This window comes from Ranitomeya imitator, chromosome 6, assembly GCF_032444005.1.
Source record: "Ranitomeya imitator isolate aRanImi1 chromosome 6, aRanImi1.pri, whole genome shotgun sequence".
Classification (NCBI taxonomy): domain Eukaryota; kingdom Metazoa; phylum Chordata; class Amphibia; order Anura; family Dendrobatidae; genus Ranitomeya; species Ranitomeya imitator.
In genome coordinates this window covers 495,834,888-495,858,001 of record NC_091287.1, presented here as the reverse complement: position 1 = coordinate 495,858,001, position 23,114 = coordinate 495,834,888, and the positions used below count along the sequence as shown (strand labels likewise).

At 45.5% G+C, this 23,114-nt stretch overlaps 2 protein-coding genes across 6 annotated transcripts in view; one reads left to right on the top strand and one right to left on the bottom strand.

The window, feature by feature from the left end:
• The window catches only part of MTERF3 (mitochondrial transcription termination factor 3), a 39,624-nt gene that overhangs the window by 4,853 nt on the left and 11,657 nt on the right, over window positions 1-23,114 (bottom strand). For all 4 annotated transcript variants that reach the window (XM_069731674.1, XM_069731678.1, XM_069731677.1 and 1 more), the window contains 4 exons: window positions 15,575-15,764; window positions 7,360-7,507; window positions 5,993-6,064; window positions 4,154-4,315 (listed from right to left, as the gene is read on the bottom strand). In XM_069731674.1, the coding sequence (XP_069587775.1) occupies window positions 4,154-4,315; window positions 5,993-6,064; window positions 7,360-7,507; window positions 15,575-15,764 (572 nt within the window). The remainder of the gene's footprint in view (window positions 1-4,153; window positions 4,316-5,992; window positions 6,065-7,359; window positions 7,508-15,574; window positions 15,765-23,114) is intronic.
• PTDSS1 (phosphatidylserine synthase 1) overlaps window positions 7,360-23,114 on the top strand; it is a 97,006-nt gene continuing 81,251 nt past the window's right edge. Inside the window, exons 1-2 of one of the 2 annotated variants that reach the window (XM_069731672.1) lie at window positions 7,368-7,497; window positions 12,688-12,764. In XM_069731672.1, the coding sequence (XP_069587773.1) occupies window positions 7,471-7,497; window positions 12,688-12,764 (104 nt within the window). In that variant the 5' untranslated portion in view covers window positions 7,368-7,470. Of the gene's footprint in view, window positions 7,498-12,687; window positions 12,765-23,114 lie in introns of both variants that reach the window. The other variant, XM_069731673.1, reaches the window with a different exon arrangement.

Below are 23,114 nucleotides of genomic sequence, written 5' to 3'. Positions count from 1 at the left end.
GGACGGCTGTTCCACACAGGCACACTTATGCTGCTTGCTCCTGCTCTCTACATGGAACTTGTGTTGCATTAGGACATTCGCTAAAGCCCATATTGGACTATTGTATATATCACCTAGCATTAACTGCCCGCTGACATCCATTTGGGGTATCACAGGGCCGTACCCGTCTTTGAATACCATTTGACTATATGATATCATTTGGACTACCACTAAGGCACTACTCTGTGACCAAGGCCACTGTGTGGCCGAAACGTTAGAAGTAGAACTGTTGCCTTGTTACGTCCTTGAACTTTTGTTTTGCACCATTGAATAAAAAATCTTCACTTCAGCAAAAATTGACTTATTCTGACGTGTGCAGTGATTCGTTCTTCTTCAAGTATTGGGGGTCATCTGACTCCGTTCACTTGCACCGTCCACACCCCAGCTATAGTCGAGTGCTAGCTCTTTGTTTATTCTACTATTTTTCAGTATTGGCAAAGACCTTCATAACAACGAGCTGAGTGTCGGGGATTTCAAATACAGGAAATATATATCTTGGTACCGTGTTAGCCAGTAGATAGAACAATATTTAGAATTGAGAGTCCTCAGTGGTTGATACCTTTTAATGGCTAACTGAAAAGATGGTATCAACCACTGAGGACTCTCAATTCTAAATATTTGGGTATTTCAGAGTACCCATTACTGATCAATGGTTCTCTGAACTTCTCTCGTGCTGCTCCGATTTCCTAGCATGTCCTGCCTCATTCCCTATAGTCTCGTTTACCTCTGACTCAAAACTGAGGTATAAGGATTGAATAAACCCATAGAAGTCTACAGCCCCAATTTATCACAATTCTAGTGTAAAACACATTGAAACGTTTTTTTTTTTTTTTTTTTGTTTGTTTTTTTTTACACAACTAGAAGTTATGACTTTCCGTTTTCATGCCAATCCTGGCCAGATCCACAAAAATAAACAGAGTGTGGCCAGGGCGAGGCGATTCTCTGCACACAAATTCTTTAAAAGTTAAGCCACTTTGGAGATACAACTTACACCAGGGCATGTACTCCAGTGCCATGACTGGAGTAAAATTTCTCGGGAGGTGCGCTCCAATAAGCTGTGCCTCTTAATGAATTTGGCGCGTTTTACTCCTGCACACCCACTCACTAAGACTGGCGTAGAGAACACCAGTATTAATGAATGAGTTCATTATATCGAATCTATACAATTCCGAAGTTCTACTCAGCCAAAAGTAGAGATGACCACATATTTGCTCCCATTTAAATCAGCAGATTTGGTCTAAATAACACACTTAATTTATTACAATTTCAGTCATTCACCTCCACCCAAAATACACGTATAAGGCTTAAAGGGAACCTGTCACCCCGTTTTTTGAGATTGAGCTATAAATACTGTTAAATAGGGCCTGCGCTGTGTGTTCCTATAGTGTATGTAGTGTACCCCGATTCCCCATGTATGCTGAGAAATAACTTACCAAAGTCGCCGTTTTCGCCTGTCAATCAGGCTGGTCAGGTCGGGAGGGCGTGGTGACATCGCTGGTTCTTCCTCAGCTTTACGTTGGTGGCGTAGTGGCGTAGTGGTGAAGACACAGCGCGCGATCTGCGCTGTCATCCCTTTCGTTGGTGGGGGCGGCCATCTTCCTGGGGCCGCGCATGCGCAGATCGACTGCTCTGCTGCACGGGGCTTCAGGAAAATGGCCGCGGGACGCCGCGCGTGCGCATTAGAGATCGCGGCGGCCATTTTCCCAAAGCCGAGTTTGCATCTCGGCTTTGGGAAAATGGCCGCCGCGATCTCTAATGCGCACGCGCGGCGTCCCGCGGCCATTTTCCTGAAGCCCCGTGCAGCAGAGCACTCGATCTGCGCACGCGCGGCCCCAGGAAGATGGCCGCCCCCACCAACGAAAGGGATGACAGCGCAGATCGCGCGCTGTGTCTTCACCACTACGCCACTACGCCACCAACGTAAAGCTGAGGAAGAACCAGCGATGTCACCACGCCCTCCCGACCTGACCAGCCTGATTGACAGGCGAAAACGGCGACTTTGGTAAGTTATTTCTCAGCATACATGGGGAATCGGGGTACACTACATACACTATAGGAACACACAGTGCAGGCCCTATTTAACAGTATTTATAGCTCAATCTCAAAAAACGGGGTGACAGGTTCCCTTTAAAAGGGTTGTCCAAAAAACGGGCCCAGATACCGGCCTGTTCTATACGGCGTTGGCTCAGAGCGGTCACCGATTCCTGCAGGTGATTCAGCTGCTCCAGGTCAACAGAGCAGCTCCTCTTCTTCCAGGTTGCTCTGTCAACAGGATGTGACCGCCGGCGTCATGCTGATTGACAACTGGCTCCCCGCAGTTAGGCATCAGTAAGCTGGCTGTCAATCAGCATGACGTCGGCGGTCACACTATTAACAGAGCAGAAGACAAGCTGAAGTTGCTGAATCACTGGCAGGAGCGGCCTGTGACGTTACTGAGTCGGCAGAGATCGGTGTCGGGCACGATAGGCAGGCAGTTAGCAATCACCTACCTGTTAGTTCTTAGGCACTTTATATATCAGAAAAAAAAGAAAAGCCTTATTTTTAACCCCTTCATGACCTTGGGATTTTCCGTTTTTCCGTGTTCGTTTTTTGCTCCCCTTCTTCCCAGAGCCATAACACTTTTTATTTTTCCGTCAATACGGCCATGTGACGGCTTATTTTTTGCGAAACAAGTTGTACTTTTGAACGACATCATTGGTTTTAGCATGTCGTGTACTAGAAAAAGGGAAAAAAATTCCAAGTGCGGTTAAATTGCAAAAAAAAGGTGCAATCACACACTTGTATTTTGATTGGCTTTTTACTAGGTTCACTAAATGCTAAAACTGACCTGCCATTATGATTCTCCAGGTCATTACGAGTTCATAGACATCAAAGATGTCGAGGTTCTCTTTTATCTTAGTGGTGAAAAAAAATTCCAAACTTTGCTAAAAAAAATTGCGCCATTTTCCGATACCCGTAGCGTCTCCATTTTTCATGATCTCGGGTCAGGTAAGGTCTTACTTTGCGTGCTGAGCTGGCGTTTTTAATGATAGCATTTTGGTGCAGATATGTTCTTTTGATCGCCCGTTATTGCATTTTAATGCAATGTCGCGGCAACCAAAAAATGTAATTCTGGCGTTTCGAATTTTTTTCTCGCTACGCCATTTAGCGATCAGGTTAATCCTTTTTTTCTTATTGATAGACTGGGTGATTCTGATCGCGGCGATACCAAATATGTGTAGGTTTGATTTTTTTTTATTGATTTATTTTGAATGGGGCGAAAGGGGGGTGATTTAAACGTTTATATATATATTTTTTTTTTTTCACATTTTTTAAAACTTTTTTTAAAAAACTTTTGCCATGCTTCAATAGCCTCCATGGGAGGCTAGAAGCTGGCATAGCACGATCGGCTCTGCTACATAGCAGCGATCATCAGATCGCTGCTATGCAGCAGAAATGCAGGTGTGCTGTGAGCACCGACCACAGGGTGGCGCTCACAGCAGGCCGGCATCAATAACCATAGAGGTCTCAAGGACCTCTATGGTTACCATTCTGACGCATCGCTGACCCCCGATCATGTGACGGGGGGCGGCGATGCGCTCATTTCCGCCCGCCTGGCCGGAAGCGCCGATTAAGTGCCGCTGTCAGTGTTTGACAGCGGCATTTAACTAGTTAATAGCGGCGGGTGAATCGCGATTACACTCGCCGCTATTGCGGGCACATGTCAGCTGTTCAAAACAGCAGACATGTCCCGGCTTTGATGCAGGCTCACCGCGGAGCCCTGCATCAAAGCGCGGTATCTGACCTCGGACGTACTATCCCGTCCGAGGTCAGAAAGAGGTTAAGAGCCCTGAAAATATCTGACTGAACTCACTTGACCAAAAAGCAGCCATATTGCCCAACCTATGTTACAGCCCGCGGGGTCCTGGCGAGGCACACGGCATAGTCCGGTGACTGCAGTGGTTGTAGATGTGACGGTAACGAAGCAGCCACGTTAACAAGCACCGCTTCTTACCATTCTCATGTATGGAACTGATGTTCGGTTTCACAAAATTTGACAACAAATCCGCCGCCTGTGACTACACCCCGATACACATTCTTACAATCTCACGTGATGTGAATAGGAGATCTTTACCTGTGGGAAATGGGTGATCATGTGGTGAGGAATCCCCATTGTATTGTGCACGTAATCAAAGGTTTCGGTAAGTTTCCTCTTGTTACCAGCTAACATCTTAGGGACTTTTAGAGCAATTTGTTGTATTTCATTTTTACGAAATCCAAATTCTATTTCAAATACCTAGAAAAACGGATAGAAAGAAATCATTTAATAAAGTTAAGGCTTACAAATACCGATGTAAAATACTGAACGTGGCCTTAGATGAATCCTCATAGACTAATGGCCATGTCTGACGGGCAGATTGGACGAGAATAAGATGGGTTCCGAGTCTCACTGACCATAGTCCATAGACATGGACTCATATTTCATATTTAAAACTAATGTCTGCATGCCTCAATGAAACCCCTTGGATTACTGTGCGGTCTGAGAAAAAAAACCTAAAAGGATAGCAGACGGCTGTGTGAATGCAGCCTAAACCAAATTAAATATCTACATACAGAAATGTAACGGCGCTCTATGTGGATGGTTTTAAAGGAAAAGCATCACAATTTGTATTATTTATTTAAATTAATTGTGGCTGTCGCTTTTAAGATCTAAAATCCAATAATTGGGGGGCAACGATCTGATGCCAGGCTGGGATTGTTTAGATATTTAAGATGTCATATTAATTAGATTAGCTTATCCTGACAGTCAGATTATTGCCACGCGTGTACAATCAGCTTGGAGGGTGCGGTCTACTTTCCTTGGAATGTTGTTACCTGCTTATGATTGGTCAACATCACACAGGGAGAAGAAGTACACGCCCCCCAGTGAAAACTATCTGATAACACCCACTTGGACTTAATGAAAATTAACTCATTAGGTGACAAATACTTTTGATTGCTCATATCTCCGCAACGTAGAGGTGAAATAAAATACAGATTTATTCTGCTCTGCGACCACTATTACTTTGTGTCCCCATTTCAACATGAAAAATTTGGTGAACGGTCGTCTTTAAACACAGACACAAAGACATAAGAAGCCTAAGCCATGAAATGATTCATTGACTATGAGAGAGTGTTTTAGGCATGCTCATTAACATGTGCAGGAAGAGGAGGAAAAAGGTGGTGAAAACTTCTTGACAAAATGTGCCATATGCTTTTAGCTTTATAACGCCGATTATTGTAAGTCTGCCTGTGAGGATAAAGAGACCACTGCGAAGAAGTGATCTCTACAGAACTGGGGACTGGGCAAATGCTTAAAGGAGTTGTCCAGGATTTTTTTGTTTATTATACATATATATATATTTTTTTTACTATAGGTCTAAAAGCTAACATAGGCATCTACCTGCTTGTTGTACCTGATGCTGGCTCAGAGCTGTCACCAACCACTCCTGTAGGCGATTCAGCTGCTCCATGTCAATAGAGCAGATTGTCTTCTGAGCCGCTCTGACGTCAAGTTGATTGACCGCCGCCTCCCTGCAGTTAGGCAGTGGGGAGCCAGCTGTCAATCAGCACAATGTCAGCCGTGATATCCCATCAAAAAAGCAGAGAAGCCGCTATGTCGATGTGATGTCAGAAGCCACTGAATTCGCCGGCAGAGATCGGTATCAGTCACAACAGGTAGGTAGTTAGCAGCCACCGGTCTGTTAGTTCTTAGGCCTGTAGTAAAAAAATGATATGATTCTGGATAACCCCTTTAAGTCCTACTATTCCAACCATGCCAAAATGATGTCCCCAACTACCATTAACTTATAGTTATTATTATATTAATATTTTGCTACAGATAAGATGTTTGTCCTCATCTGCCTCCCAGAAACTGATCTGCTGCAGTAATGAAACGAGAAGTGAGAAGAGAATGGAAAGTTTCCTCCGCTACCTTAAGATTCTCTCTTATGGGTTCCAGGCTGCCGGTTATCATCCTTGGAAGACGTGTCACTAATTCTCGAGTCTGCAGAAAAGGTAAAAGAAATATACACAAAACCTAGCATATTTTACTTGCAGAAAAAAAAAAACACAGCAAGGGCACAAAATTTCAGAACTCTCATTGATTATGGTCATACTGGAAAACACGGAGAATTTCATGCACCAGATATGCAAGGTAAAATATGCAGCAAAAATGCCATGTGTGTACATACCCCAAGACTGCCATTTTGCTCACCAGTCTTTGGGAAGGGCGCGCTGGAGCAAGATGCTACAAATTTGTTAAAAAGCGTGTGCCTCTATTAGCATTCAGTGCACCTCTCAGCTGCCGCGCAGAACATTTCTGTTACAATTTAAGTCATTTTTGTGGCGCAAATTATAATGTGGCCGTGCTCGGCCATGGGGCTTCCTAACTAAGCTGAAAACATTGGAGGGATTAGAATAAAAAAAAAGTCATAAAGTCTTTGTGCTACAAGGTGCACAAAATATCTCTGACATTTTAAGCAGTTTTATGGCAGAATTCTGCCAAAAACATTTTGACGAATTGGTGCCTGGCTGCAGTTACACATGAGCTGAACTTTAGTCCTCATTTAGAGGCTTCTTTTCCTGTATTTATAATAATAATAATAATAATAATAATAAAAAAACAATTCTATTGCCTCCATTATTGTCTCAGTTTTATCCATTATCAGGTTTTCTCAAAACTAAAAAAATAAATTATTAATAATAATAATAATAATAGATTTGCAAGCTTTCAAATTGGCTTTCACCAATCTTTTTTGGAGCTAAAAAAAAGAAAAAAAAAAACATACATTACGGGAACATTCTATACATGAAAAATAAACACTCTTTAATTTAGCGAGTAGCACGGGGTGCCAGCATCTCGACCCCCACTGACTCCTAATATGTCTCTAACATGCCAAAAGTTTTGCTAAACTATAGTTACATTTTTAGTAACAGTGGTAAATATTGTCGTAAATGTAAAATCTTGCTCTTATGGAAACACATGTTTTATACACTATGAGCAAAAATATATAAATAACGAATGTCTGGACTGCAGGACGGGACGGGCAGACGAACAGTTTATTGAATGACATCAAGCAGAGATCTTGAAAGCCTAAAGGACTTCATGAGTCAATGATCAATTACAGAAAAACAGGTAACTTAGAACCAACTTTGTGGGGCACGAGGGGCTTACACTTCCCCCCCAATTATTTTTGCAGGTATTCTGGGATTGCTGCAGGTGGCGCCATTCACCAAGGTGTAGGAGAAGCTAAACCCAGGAAACCCTGGGCGGCGGACGGGAAGCCAGCACCCTCTTACCTTCTCCCCGCTGAGTCCTAGCTCCTTCTGGAAGAAGCCCAGGCGATTATCCAGTCTTTCCACAGAAAAGTTGAGCAAATAAGGGGCGCGGGAGACGAGTCTTGCAATCGCATGCCTGCTGAATTTTTTAGAGCTCAGGTAAGCCACCCTACAACAATAAGACATTACTTAGTAAACTGCAGGCAGGTGTAAGAAGGTGCTCGCTGCTCAATGAAGACGTCTTACCCCCGATTATAAAAAATAGATCTGGTTTCTTGTTGTGAGCAGAAAACTATTTCGAGATGCGGCACAGGGATGGGTCCATTTAAAGGACCAAAGACTGAGAATATGACAAACTTCTAGTAGAACTTCCAGTTCTCATGCCGGGAGATTATGGAGGTACAGTATATTGGGGGCTCCATAAAACATGTCGGGTCATTCCAGGAGGCGAGACTTACTCTGGAGAGGGCCAGGAGCGCCTACGTTTCCCCCAATAAGCCCTGCATGCAGAATATCACAGGGGAAGAAGATGGTACTAAACTGGCACTACACTTCGGGGCCACTGTAGCAACGTGTGGGTCTTATTAACATGGATTTAAAGAGGGCACCTGGTGATATGTAGTCACTTACACCGGGTAATAACATAATCTTCGTTTTCATTACTATAGCGCCAGCTATATTCCGCAGCACATTACATTGTACAAAGAAGAGAAGACATTACAGAGTAACACATAATTCAACATATACCAACAGGAGTGAGAACCCCGCTGCTCGCAAGCTACAATCTTTAAAAAAAATAGGGGGGGGGGGGGGGACATAAAAAGGTAAAATGAAGTGCTTGTATTGTACGGTCCAGCCATCAGTTTAATAAATAGGGTATTCAAATAACGCTGCATGAACCGGTCACCAGCCAGTGTGCGCATCAGTACAGGTATAAAGTGCTGCTGAGTGCGTGGAAGACAACAGAGGATAATTGCCATAGTTAGATTAGTGAGATGATAGGCCAGTCTAAACAAGTACTGGTATGTTTTTAGGGCACGCTTCTAACTGTGGATACTGGGAATTAACCAGATTGTCTGAGAAAGAGCATTCCAGAAAACTGGTGCAGCATGAGAGAAGTCCTGATCCTGATCCTCTGGTAGCTGCTCGAGTCCTGGCAGTCCTGTCATTGATACATGACATACATAATCAGAGTTTGCTGGCGGCTCATTTAAGCAGCTAAGCCAGTGTCCGCCTCCGTTTATGCACAGACCACAAAACAGAAGAGGGCTGGTTTAGTTATTGAAAAAGAGCCGTCAGCCAGCCCCCTTCACACATAACTCTGGGTATGTACAGACACAGGAAACAAGGTCATGTGTCAAGCACGGAGCTGGAAGCGAAGATATCCAAACTGGAACTGGAGCAGCCGCCAGAGGATTACAGCACCTGTCATAATAAGGTATATGAGCAAGCCATCAAAAGTACGGTAAGTAAAAAATGTGTGTCAGCACCAAGCCATCAACCTACGTGATTTTCCTGGTGCTTTGTGTGCACTTCCTACTCCGTGGACCTCCGCATGAATAGCCAGCGAGCTTAGCTGCTAAAAGTCTCTAGCATTAAAAGGATTTACTGGTTTCTGATAGTCCATGTCCCCCAGCTGCAGTATGTTTAAAAAATAAAACAAGCCTTACTTACCCTCCCCAGGTCCAGCATCAAGTCTCCGTTGCTGCAGCCAATCAATGAGATCAGGGGCACTAATCGGCTGATGTCCGTGACTCTGGCAGAGCCCCTGAGCTCAGTTACTGGCTACAGCGCCGTCAATAGTGAGATACGTCTGCGGCACTCACCAAGCGTACAGTCTCTTATCTCCAGGATATGGCGCTTACATTGTGGGAGGAGAAGGGGGAGAAGACGAGGCTTCGGAAATTTAGTGTGTGAGCTTTATTTGTCTTCTCCCCACTCTCATCCTAAGGGGAAGGCATCACATTGTGGATGAAATTAAGTAGCGTTTGTGCTACAAATTAGTAGGTTATGTTACAATTAAGATTATGTAACTGAGGGGGGAGAAGGGCGGCTGTACATCCCCTTTAATTACTATAGGCTAACTATTTTTTGTCCTTTTCACACGTCTATAACTGCATGTATTAAGCAATGGACCCCAAAACAAAAAGGCTGTACATACAGTTATAAAGACTTAATATAGGTGCCCGGTCAAGCTGGAGTCTCTTATATTTATTAAGGCTAGGTTCACATTGGGCGTTTTTTCCTCTTTTTTTTTTATTTTTTATGCTAATTATCAGCTGCTTTTTACAGTACCAGCAAAGCCTATGACAGATCAGAAATCTCATGCACACAGTTTTTTTTTTTTTGTCATCTGTATTTTTTTTTTCTTTAGAGCTTGTCACTAATTCCAGCGTTTTTCACCCATTGACTTGAATGGGTGGTGAAAAAATGCAGAAAAAAAAGGCAGGTATCATGTTTTGATGCGTTTTTTTGTTCCAAAACCTGATTCTATGGAATAGGACTTTTTTTTTCCAACAGTAAACTTTATTGGCATGCCAAAACTGCCGGAAAAAAAAATGCACAAAAAAAATACAAGAAAAACTTTTTTTCTGCAGCTTCTTTCCTGCCAAGCGATCAGGTTTTGCTGCAGAAAAAAAAAAATGCTGAAAAGACGCCTGGCGACTCAGAGAACAGCGGCGGGGAATCCGTGCTGGACCCGAGGAGAGTGAGTGAGGGTATGTGCACACGTTTAGGATTTCTTTTTTTTTTTTTTTTTTGTGCGTTTTTTTCCGTGTTTTTTCCCAATGCATTAAATAGCAGGAAAAACGCAAAAAAAATCTGCAAAATTAATAAACATGCTGCTTTTTTTTTTATCGCGATGGGTTTTTTTCCGCGAAAAAAAAAAAACGCATCATGTGCACAAAAATTGCAGAATGCATTCTAAATGATAGGATGCATAATGTATGCGTTTATCGCGAAAAATCCTGAACGTGTGCACATACTCTGAAGCGTCATTTGTTTGTACAGTACTAGTCATGAGCACAGCATGTCATGGTTTCAAACACCGGTAGTTAGAGGATTTCCCTTTGACCAAGTGTTAATAAGACTGATTAGTATTGCCAGTTTATGAGATTACTCCAAATTCATTCCTTGGAAATTGTATACGAGTGAAACATGAGAATAAGTCTCACTAAATGGAATATGAAATGTTTACCGGTGACGCCGGAGCGCTGCTCTGGGGGAAGAGAATGGTAACGAGCGGAGATAAGCGTGTGTGCTCATGATCCACCTGCGAGCACACACCCTGACATTATTGTGGAACCGGCTGCTGGCTCTCACGTCCTATAATCGCTCTGTACAACGAGAAGCTTTGTGTAAATTTTGGCAGGAATTCTGATAAGAGCGCTCACACACACACACACACATTTGTCCAGACTTGTTTCGAGTGCACCGTCGGGAACAGAACAGCTTATAGGACGAGGAAACACGCCGGTGCTTTCCTTACAGCAAGCGCGCAGGCTACCACGAAACTCTGCAGCTAGTCATCTACAAGCCATTGTTCAAAGGTTATCGAGAATCATGTGCCGGACAGATAGGGGCGCACAGCGGCCTTCACCCGGAATCGTGGGACAGAAGACATCCCATGTGCTGTAGGTTCAGCGCTCACTTAACTCTCAGGGTCTGTGGACTCCTTTCTGATCATCATTCATTGCAGCTGCCATAAAGCGCTCACATCCCGCTGCACTGCTAATGCAGATAATGGGACAGATATAATACAAGCGCCAGAATTCTGGCATCATTTGTGCCCCCAAAACCACTGCCTTGAAATAAAACGATTGTGCGTTTTAGACAACTTTTTCTAATGCCCAACAAGTAGGCATGGTTTAGGATAAAGGTGTGTTAGTCTTTGCCCCAAAAATGCACTCAGGAGCGCTCAGCGTAACCTTGTTGGGTATACAAAGTGAAGTAGTATACGGTCACACTTTAAGCCTCTCCCTAATTGCCCAAAAAAAGTGTCTAAAACACATAAATGTGGAGCAGGACATGTATCCCAGGTTTTAGGTGCATAGTCAGAGGGAATTGTGGCACACTCCTCTTCGTAAATTTCCAACATTATTTCTCCTCACTCCTTTATGGGCCGTCTGATATTGCAACTCATCGTTCTATTAATTTATAGGATTTATTGGCAGTAGCACAAATAATAATATTCCCATAGGGGTCTTCAGGATGGGACCTCCATGATATCTAAAAAGAGGAAGCTCATTGAAGAGATCAAGGAGCATCCCACCAGGGCTAAAGCGCTGCTACTCCATGTATGGGCGTTAGGGGGCACACCCAGGGGGATCCATAAAAATAATAATCTTTATTTTATATATATAGCGCTAACATATTCCGCAGCGCTTTACAGTCTTTGCACACATTATCATCACTGTCCCTAATGGGGCTCACAATCTAGAATCCCTATCAGTATGTCTTTGGAATGTGGGAGGAAACCCACGCAAACACGGAGAGAACATACAAACTCCCTGCAGATGTTGTCCTGGGTGGGATTAGAACCCAGGACCCCAGCGCTGCAAGGCTGAAGTGCTAACCACTGCGCCACCGTGCTGCCCATATCTACCTTTGAGTTGTATGAAGTGGCACCACACAGCTAGGAGAAGATACAGGACACCAATGAATTCTTTTAAAGTGAACCTGGCAGCAGTATTTTGCTAAGTAAACGAATTGTCATATTGGCCCTGTTACACTAATTAAAATGATACCTGGGGTGAAGAAATCCGTCTTGTGGTTCTTGTGTAATCAGGGTTACAGATTTTCAGTTAATGAGATACCTGTGCGGACTGTGCGCAGAGTCTTCTCTTCTGCTCTAAGCCAAAGAAACCAAGGAAAGACCTACCCACAGGCCGCCCCGAAGCACAAACAGTCTAGCTCTCACTGTGATGAAGAACCTGTTTGTGCTTCGGGGCGGCCTGTAGACAGGTCTTTCCTTAGTTTCTCCGGCTTAGAGCAGGAAGATAAGACTCTGCCTACAGGCTGCCCCGAAGCACAAACAGTCTCTATGATGAGGAACATGTTTGTTCGGGCATCTCATTACCTGAAAACTTCTAACACTGATTACACAAGAACCACAAGACGGATTTCATCATCCAGATATCATTCTAATCAGTGTAAGAGGGCCAACCTGACAATGTCTGTAGTTTACTTAGAAAAATCCTACTGACAGGTTCACTTTTAATATTTATTCATTTTTCCCAGAAAATACACAAAATTAAAAAAAAAACTAAGACTGTGATCCAAACATCGCATCAAACTTTCTAACACGTCATGTAGAACAAGGTGAAGCTGAAAATCTCCCTTACATTACAGAGCGAGCACAGTACACACCATGGACGTCAGCCGGCAAGGTCTACTTCTAGACTGTACCACATGGCAGCTAAAAACAGGTAAATTATGTGATGTGCTATGCCCCTGTTCACTTTATTAGAAAAAGTATCACGGAAGTTTTGCAACCATTAGATATGATGGTGATCACAGCCATATCCCATGGCTTCCTGATTGATTTCAGTACAACTGTGGGACCCTCTGCATCCTCCTACTGAAGGACTGGGCAGAATGTGCCTGGTTTTACCTTGGTTACTGATGATCAATTACCAGAGCATCTGTGGAAATGCTGGAAAATCCATGGAGGCCGCGCCTCACATCTTCCAGGACTTAAAAGGATATGCTGCCAATGTCTTGGTACCACAGAAAGAAGTCATGTTTTATGGCGTCCAAACCAACAGCTGTAACAGCGCTCCTTCTCACAGAGGTTGTCACACAACCAAGATAAATGAACAATCACTTGGGCTCCCAATTGCTGAGCCTCCTGCCCAAATCATGAGAATTAGTGTCATAAATCCTCCCGTGATTGAAAGAGTAGCAGACATATGCGACCATGGCTCCGTTCACTGTCTAGGACCGCCCCTCTGTTCACCGTCTAGGACCGCCCCTCTGTTCACAGTCTAGGACCGCCCCTCCGTTCACCGTCTAGGACCGCCCCTCCGCTCACCGTCTAGGACCGCCCCTCCGCTCACCATCTAGGACCGCTCATCTGTTCACCATTTAGGACCGTCCCTCCATTCATCGTTTAGGACCGCTCTTCCTTGCACCGTCTAGGACCGCCCCTCCATTCACCATTTAAGACCGCCCCTCCGTTCACTGTCTAGGACCGCTCCTCCATTCACCTTCTAGAACCACCCCTCCATCCAACTTCTAGGACCACCCCTCCATCCCTCTAGGACCGCCCCTCCATCCCTCTAGGACCGCCCCTCCATCCCTCTAGGACCGCCCCTCCATCCCTCTAGGACCGCCCCTCCATCCCTCTAGGACCGCCCCTCCGTTCACCGTCTCAGGACCGCCCCTCCGTTCACCGTCTAAGACCGCCCCTTCATTCATCGTCTAGGACCGCCCCTCCATTCATCGTCTAGGACTGCCCCTCCGTTCACCATCTAGGACCGCCCCTCCGTTCACCATCTAGGACCGCCCCTCCGTTCACCATCTAGGACCGCCCCTCCGTTCACCATCTAGGATCACTTCATTCGCAATGGGGACTCTGGTCCCCACCATCTCAGAAACATTAAGGATCTTTGCAGTGGGATTCGAGAAATCACAATTTTCAACTAATTGTTGAATTGTATTGGGGGTCCCGTTAAATCTTATTTTTGGTAGACATTTTGTCAGCTTTAAAACCAATTTCCATTAGCCATAGAGCTGTGGGCTAAAGCTACAATGGTGGTGCTGGAATCAATTACTGTTGAAACAGTCAATTTTTTTTTTTAACTGGAAAAAAGACGTTTGTTTGGCGTTGAAATGCGTACTTACATAGAAAAAAAAACTTTTTTTCTACTACTATAGCAGCAAGAACTGTTTATCAAGCCACACAGACGATTTTTAAAGTGTTTTTTCCCTATTGGTGAATATTGAAATTGCAGTTTTTGCAGCAATTACAAGAATACTACACACAAAAAAAAAACAACAACATTTTTTTATGGGTAAAATCCCTGTCTATATTGGAACTTAATGTGAAGAGTTATATAAAAATGGAATAAATATGTCATAACTAATAGTACAGGGTGCATCCTGACACTGAGCACACGATACCGAAGTTCACCCTGTTAAGTGTTCAAACCTAAAATAACAAAAAAGGGGGGGTCTATAGAGCCCCCATAAGCCATAAAATGGTGTCGGCCAAACAATGGTGATTGACCCAGCAGTTGTCTCCCCCAAGTCTCCCCTACACATGAACGTTTGGTACGAGAGAGCTGTCGACAGACATTTTAAGAGGTGGCTTATCTCATCGGAACAACAGGATAGTCAGTCTGAAAACAGACACGCCTGATCCTTATCTCCCCCGACATCATCTGTCGGGAGAAGGTTAGCGGCCCCCCCCTGCACACATTGGATTGTCGGCAGAACGCGTCAATCTCGACAGGTTCAACCAACCTTAGTCTAAAGTGTATCTGCTCACATTCGCATAGGAAGCCTTGATACCGATCTGGCAGAGAAGCAGAACACAAGCCACAATGAAAATGTGAACAAACAAACAAAAAAGTCGCAATCCTAAATTGTTTCCTAAAGCTAGCGCAGTGTGTCTGGAGATAATGAATTCCAGCATTTTGTATGTCGGTCTTGATATAGAGTCCACTGGGGTAAGATGCTCCGAATGTATTAATAAATGTGCGCCTCGTACATTACTGGTGTAGCTTGCGGCACTTTTGTGGTGTGAATTATGACGAATTTGTTGGATCACGCTCGTTCCACTAAGTTTTGCTCACTTTGCGCAAGGATGGCTAACCTGGCGTAAAAACGGCAAACTAATTATTGCACAAAAATTCAGCGACATTTCCACGTCACAAATTGTTTGATGAATCGGACCCCAAGTACTATGAAAGATTGATGGCCTAAACCCAATATTGCCTTATAATTGGTACTGGCTGCACCTGATAAATGTCTGATAGTCATTAGTGATGAGCGAGCGTGCTGGGATAAGGTGTTACCCGTCCATGCTCGGGTGTTAACAGTGTCTGCGTGCTCAAAATATATGTTCGAAACCCCGAGGCTCCTTTTCTTGAAGTTGTACAACAGCCACAACACATGCAGGGATTTCTTCCGACAATGGCCAGGCACTGCTGAATCTCACAGCTATCAGACGTTTATGGGGCGTTCCTTGGATTTGCCATACATGTCTGTAATTGATAATATATTAGATCAATACCTTTTATGCAGATTATCCAAATCTTCACTGAGGATAAATGGATTTGTCGTCAGGAAGGCTCCCAGCTGATTGTCTTCTACACCCACATCTTTCAGGAAAAAGAGGATTTTACTGATATCCTTTTCAAAGTCCAACTTCAAGAGAAACGTTCCCACATTTGGTCGCTTTTCTAGCTTTGATAAATCCACACCTGGGAATAAAAATATGTGTTTTCTGTCTAAACAAATGACCATCAATAAAACAAGGATCCTTATTCTGCCCCATCTAGCACACATTTATCCTGAGGTTATGCCACAAACGTGTGAGATAACATCATTCAGAGCCATTTATTTGCATGGGTGTTGTGTAATACATTTGATTCGATGTGATCAGTTCAACATTAGGGAAACGGTATAGAACAAGGGCGAGTTGTAGGAGATGGATAATCTCTTTAGGCTCCTTATTTTAAAATAAACATGGGCTTTCAGAAATGTCCTTCTTAGAACACTAAATCTGGTCATACGTGTTACATTATTGTGTAAAAGTTTTAGGCAGGTGTGGAAAAAATACTGCAAAGTAAGAACACTTTAGAAAATAGAAGTGTTAATTTATAGTTTATATTCATCAGTCAATAAGATGCAAAGTGAATCACATTTGGTGTGACCGTCCTTTGCCTTTAAAATAGGGATTTTTGTGTACTCACCATAAATGCTTTTCTCCGAGCCAATCATTGGGGGACACAGATTGTGGGTGTATGCTGCTGCCACTAGGAGGCTGCCACTAAGTGATACAAGGAAAGTTCGCTCCTCCTCTGCAGTATACATCCTCCTGCTGGTTCTCAGCTAACCAGTTCAGTGCAAAAGCAGTAGGAGATCAATAACAATATATGAGCGTATAGCATGCCATATTATGTCAAATTATAAAACAAGCACAAGCTAATAATAGGGTGGGAGCTGTGTCCCCCAATGACTGGCTCAGAGAAAAGGATTTTACGGTGAATACACAAAAATCCCTATTTCTCCTACGCCTCATTGGGGGACACAGATCGTGGGATGTCCCAAAGCAGTTCCTGGGTGGGGACAACATCAGATCAGGCCCTATGTAACGGCTACTTACAAGTGTGACACCGCGGCCTGCAGAGTCTGCCTGCCCAGAGTCACATCTGTGGAAGTGTGGGCATTATAGTGCTTCAAGAATGCATGCGGACTGGACGAACCCGCAAGCTTGCAGTCGTGCTGTGCCGACGCCTGGTGCCTAGAATCCAAACCTCGATAGACAGGGAGATAGGCTGACATTTAACACGGAAGGACTTCTGGATGGTGTAACAAATCCACCAAGCTAACATGGCCGATGAAACGGCTAAACCCTTCCTGTAACCATCAGGAAGCAGTCCTCTTACAGCGAGGTAGCCCAAATAAAGTGTTCAACCTTCGGAAGGACGCCATCCTCGAGACGTATCTACTCAGAGCACTCACCACGTCCAGAATATGGGGAACCAATTCCGTTATGTGGACTGGTGCCGAAAGTGATGAGGGAAGAACGATGCCCTTATAACAGTGGTAATACAATACCACCTTGGTAACAAGGGATGGGGATTGCCTGTAGACAACCTTGCCTTGATGGTAATAAGGGAAAAGGTCTGAAAGAACAGAGCGGCTAGCTCCGAAGACTTGTCAGGATGAGGAGATCGCATAGAAAAAAGGGCGATGTTCCCTGATAGTAAAGTCTGTCCGGATCAAAAGGAGTCCACTGTAAGACTCCCAGGATCATTAAGGTCCCAAAGATCTAGTGGTATGCGATAGGGAAGAACCACATGGGAAGATTCCCTGTGAGGAAGTCCATATTTGCAGTTTTGTTACACGAAGACGGAAAAACACTAGTTCAGCAAACGAGAAAAAAACCTGACATGGTCAGTGCGGATCTCCTAGGATCACTGGGGCCCTTCCTGCTTCCGAAAAGATCTCGGAAGTAGTGGAAGAGGGGTGAAGGAAACTGGTACCATGGAAGAACCAGAGCATGCACTGCGATGGTTTTTGGACCTGGAGGCCAAACCATGAACTTAGAGTACATTGGCGTTCAGTCTGGATGCCATCCGACCTACATCTGGAGTGCTCCAGAGAAGACGGATCTGATGGAAGACTTCCACATGAGGGGGGACCCTGACTGTGTCTGCCACCCAGAATTCTACACCTGAGATGTGTAGTGCCGAGACCACCAGATGATAGATCGTGGTCCAACAGAGAATGTGAGGTACCTCGGCCATGACGCCCGACCGTGGGTACCTGCTAGATGATTGATGTATGGCACATATGTTGGATTGTCTGATTGAATCGGATGGGGTGACCCGCCAGAAGGCAGTGGACCTGCTGTAGAACTAGCTGTACCGTTCGGATCCCCAGAACAATGATCAGGAGGAGAGGACTGGCATCGGTAGTCACTAATAACTTGGAGAAAGGATCTTCCCTAGATAAGGAAGGAACTCAGAGACTACCTTCTGAAAGCCTGATTGACCTGCAGAAAACGAGAGGAGCGAAGGAAACCACTTCTATTGTCGTCACCAATTTTCCTCAGAACACTCCTAGCAAATCGAATGGAATGAGGAGATGAGTGAACAAGTGTGCGAGCTCCCTGTTGAAGGGCCACGGCCTTGTCTCAAGGGAGAATCACCAAACTTCTGGAAGATTCCAGGATCATCCTCAAAAAGGATATCTGCTGGGCTGGAAATGAGAAAAAATTTGTCTAAGTTTAACTGCCAGCCCAGGAGAGAGAGAGGGTATCGCAAGAGATATAGACGATTCAGCGCCGGGCTGAAGGAGCGGCTAGAAAGTTGACCAGGTAGGGCAGGACAACCATGCCTCTAGGCAAGAGGAACATGACAGCCCCATAACCCTTGCGAAAGGGAAATCCAAGGAATTTTGAAGAGGGATAAACATAGGAATGTGAAGGTTAGTATTCCGAATGTCGGTGGAAGCCAGAAACTCCCCCTTTTTCCATTGAAGTAATGGCTGAGCGGGGAAACTCCATCCGAAGAAGGGGGACCTTGTCAAGCTTGGTAGAAGTTTGAGGTTCAGGATCGGTCTTACTTTTCGGTCCCTAATTTGGAACCAAGATCCCTTAGATCTAGATCATCCTGGACAACTAATCCACTGCTGGTTGGGTCTATAGGAAATCAAAATAGTTAAGGTCTCTGACCAAGAGACCATTGCTCTAGCAACACATGCGGCGGCTAAGGGAGGGTACAGCGCTGAACTGGAGGCCGCAAGATGGAACGAACTAGATTTGCTATCTGACAGTCGGTTGTATTTTTAATTGATGATCCATCGGGTAGGGATACTGATAGGTATACCACAGGAGATTCTACCCGGTTAATATGCCAAGTAGCAGAATGCGCGGCTGCATGCAGAAGGTCAGGAGAAACCGTCTCTTACTATCGCCGCTCTCTTTTGACTGTGCGGAGTTAAAATGATGAACCCTCGATCCACCATCCTCTTAACATGGAAGTGGAAAGGGTTCGTCCGCCTTCTTGCATCATTTGCTAAATAGTGGAGATGCAGAGGGGGTGCTCGGATGCCAAAAAAATAAAAAGGAGCCTCTGTACATCCACAGAGTTAAGGTCCCTGGGTGGACAGGTCTGGTTGTCCGGCGTTAGTCCTGGCTGTAGAAGAGGATACATGGAGGCTATACTCCATGTACTCGTCTATTGCTGGTGTGGGGAGATCGGTGTCTTTTAAAAGGACCCGTCGCTCTTAAGAATCAGACCAGGCATGGCATCCCACGTCTTAGGGAGGGAGTGCCCCGTGTGTTTGCATATTGGCTGAAAAAGGATACCGCGCTTGCAGAGGTTTCAGTCCAGTGGATCGCTTATCCGGACGCTCCTTGTCCGGGTGAATGGCAAATGCTCTGCTGGGAGTTTAGTCTTCTTATGAGGGACACTGCGTGATCTAGAGTAGAACCGAATTCCTCGTCAATCTACAGAGATTGGTTGATGATATCAATAAGCGAATCCATCCTTTTCTGAAGTTCTGGTGAGTCCAGAACCAAGGCAATATCCGATCCATATTCAGAGACTTGTTCTCAGCAAATCATTGGTGAGGGATCAGGAAATGAAACTTCCGTTTTCTAGGCGCGTGTACGTTTCTAAAATATTTGCGGCCCCTGCTAGCCGACGGCTTTAAGACCAGGTAATACTGGTCATGCGCCTTTAAGACCAGGTAATACAGATCATGCGCTTTTAAGACCAGGCAATGCTGGTCATGTGCCTTTAAGTCCAGGGAATACTGGTCATCTGTGGCCTCCCTGCTAACACCCTTGCACCTCTCCAGTCCATCCTTAACTCTGCTGCCCGACTAATTCATCTCTCTCCTCACTACTCCTCTGCTTCCCCCCTCTGCAAATCTCTTCACTGGCTCCCATTCCCTCAGCGTATCCAGTTCAAATTACTAATACTGACCTACAAAGCCATCCATAACCTGTCTCCTCCATATATCTGTGAACTAATCTCCCAATATCTTCCCTCACGTGATCTCCGGTCCTCCCAAGACCTCCTTCTCTCCTCCACACTTATCCGCTCCTCACCCAACCGCCTCCAAGACTTCTCCCAAATATCCCCCATCCTCTGGAATTCTCTGCCCCAACACATCCGACTATCAACCACAGTCGGATCCTTCAGACGGAACCTGAAAACTCATCTCTTCAGGAAAGCCTACAGCCTGCACTGACCCCGCTGCCTCCTCACCACTATCGAAGCTACCGCCTCACCAACACCGGAGCTCCTGCAACCCTCAACCTACTGTCTCCTTCCCCATAATCCTGTAGAATGTAAGCTCACAAGGGCAGGGTCCTCGCCCCTCTGTATCAGTCTGTCATTGTTAGTTTCCTTACTGTATGTGATATCTGTAACTTGTATGTAACCCCTTCTCATGTACAGCACCATGGAATCAATGGTGCTATATAAATAATTAATAATAATAATAATGTGCCTTTAAGACCAGCGAATACTGGTCATGCACCTTTAAGACCAGGAAATACTGGTCCATGTGCCTTTAAGACCAGGAAATACTGGTCATGTGCCTTTAAGACCAGGAAATACTGGTCATGCGCCTTTAAGACCGGGTAATACTGGTCATGTGCCTTTAAGACCAGGTAATTCTGGTCATGTGCCCCTTTAATACAAAACCATAGCCCCTGTGTGTGTGTGCCGGCAGGGTGGACCAAGATGGAGATCGGGAGTTGCAGAGGTGGTAAAGTCTCGCAGAGAGCGAGAGGCGCCGCCACAGACGTGATGTGGGCGGAGCCTCGTGACTTAGATGAATAGGCCCAAGCCGGGGCCTAAATTTCTGCAGCCGGCGTGAACAATACCAGTGTTGCTGAGGGAAGCGATCACTCCCGTGCCAGGGAAGAAGCGCCAGAAAAGGTGGGCGGAGCCGCCTTAGCGCGCCATAGTGCAGGCGCGGCTTCCGGGATGCGGCCTACACATCGGTCGAAGCCGGGGGCTAAATTTTTGCAGCCGGCCGGAGCGTTACCTCAGGGAGGTGGGCCACAGTGAAGCTGAAGCTGCCTGTCAGCATGTGGATATCCCTCTGCAGAGGCTCATCGCTGATCCACTCACCATCGGTGCGCGTCCCGGCATGAAGCCGCCGCGATGACTGGGCTTCAGCGCCGAGGAAAGTGCGCGCACTCTATTGTTCTGCTGCAGGTCAGGTATTGCAGCGTGGACGGTGCAGAGATAAACCTCAATCCATCATTCTTTGTTAGGGAGGTGGAGAGGAACCGTCCACCTCCTTGTGCCATCCGCTTTCACAGTGGTGGGACAGTGGGGGCTGTCCGGCATTAGGCTTGGCTCCAGGAGAGGATACATGGAGGCGACACTCCATGTGGTCGCCTGCTGCTGGTGTGGGGAGATCGGGACCGTGAAGGAACCGTCGCCCCTGAAGTGAGCTCAGGCATGGCTTCCCACGTCGCAGGAAAGGGCACGGGGAGGTATACTCGCCGTGCTCGCCTGTTGATGGTTCGGGGGAGATCGGAACCTTGAAAGGAACCGTCGCCCCCTTCACTCCGTTAATTAAAAAATAAAAATTTACAGAAAAGTAAACAATAAAATAAAAACGTTGGAGTCTGAAACAGACCCATGTGCCTCCTACAGACACTAAGCAAGAACTGGTTATCTGAGAGCCAGCAGGAGGGTATATACTGCAGGGGAGGAGCCGAGAGCCAGCAGGAGGGTGTATACTGCAGGGGAGGAGCCGAGAGCCAGCAGGAGGGTGTATACTGCAGGGGAGGAGCTGAGAGCCAGCAGGAGGGTGTATACTGCAGGGGAGGAGCTGAGAGCCAGCAGGAGGGTGTATACTGCAGGGGAGGAGCTGAGAGCCAGCAGGAGGGTGTATACTGCAGGGGAGGAGCTGAGAGCCAGCAGGAGGGTGTATACTGCAGGGGAGGAGCTGAGAGCCAGCAGGAGGGTGTATACTGCAGGGGAGGAGCGAACGTTCTTTGTATCACTTAGTGTCAGCCTCCTAGTGGCAGCAGCATACACCCCACGGTCTGTGTCCCCCAATGAGGCGTAGGAGAAAGAGCATCAATTCTTCTAGGTAAACTTTGTAGAAAGTTTTTGAAGGAACACAATAGGGAGACCGTTCCAAACATCTTAGAGAACCAACCAATGATCTTTTGTGGATGTAAGCTTGTGCAAATCCTTCTGTTTTTTTACCTAGAATCCCAAGCAAATTCGATGACCAAATCAGAGCTCTGTGGGGGCCATATCATCACTTCCAAGACTTTGTTCTTCTGTCTCCACACAGGTCATACACCATGGCAAGAATGACCACAAAAACAGACACAGGTTAGTTATATTGCATCAGCAAGGTGTCTCCTAAGTAAAGATTTCAAAGATGTGCTGTTCAAGCTCTTTTGAAGAAACACCAAGAAATGGCCAACCCCCGTGGACTGTAAACACAGTGAAACTTTGTGCAGCAGTTGGGAGTCACACCTTGCTTACGAACTTTTGAAATAGGAAAATGTCCAGCACTGCCATCAGCTCAACTGGCAGCAACTAGTGGGACCCAGCTACACCGGTCTACTGAGAAGTCTGGCTATTAGTGGTCTCCATGGGACAACTGTGGCCAAAAAAGTCATACCTTGGACATGGAAACAAAGCCAACTATGCATGAAAACATAGGAACTGGGGGTGCAGAAAAATGGTGACAATGAGAAATATCTGTCTGTAACAGAAAGCAGTTTGTTCGCTTAATAGCTGGTGAGTGATGCAATAATGAGTGTCTGCAGGCAACAGTGAAGCATGGTGGAGGGTCCTTGTAAGTTTGGCACTGAATTTAAGAAATTAATTTGAAGCTCAATAGTTTCCTCATTGGTGAAAAACACAGGCAGATACTAATCCATATACAACTTGCATCACCATCATGGAGGCGTCTGCTTAGCGCCAAAATTTATTTTGACCTCAAACATGCAGCCAATGTCATTAAGAACGATCTGCAGTGTAAAGAAGAACAAGAAGTCCTGGAAGTGATGACATGGACCCACAGAGACCTGATCTCATCATCATAGAGTC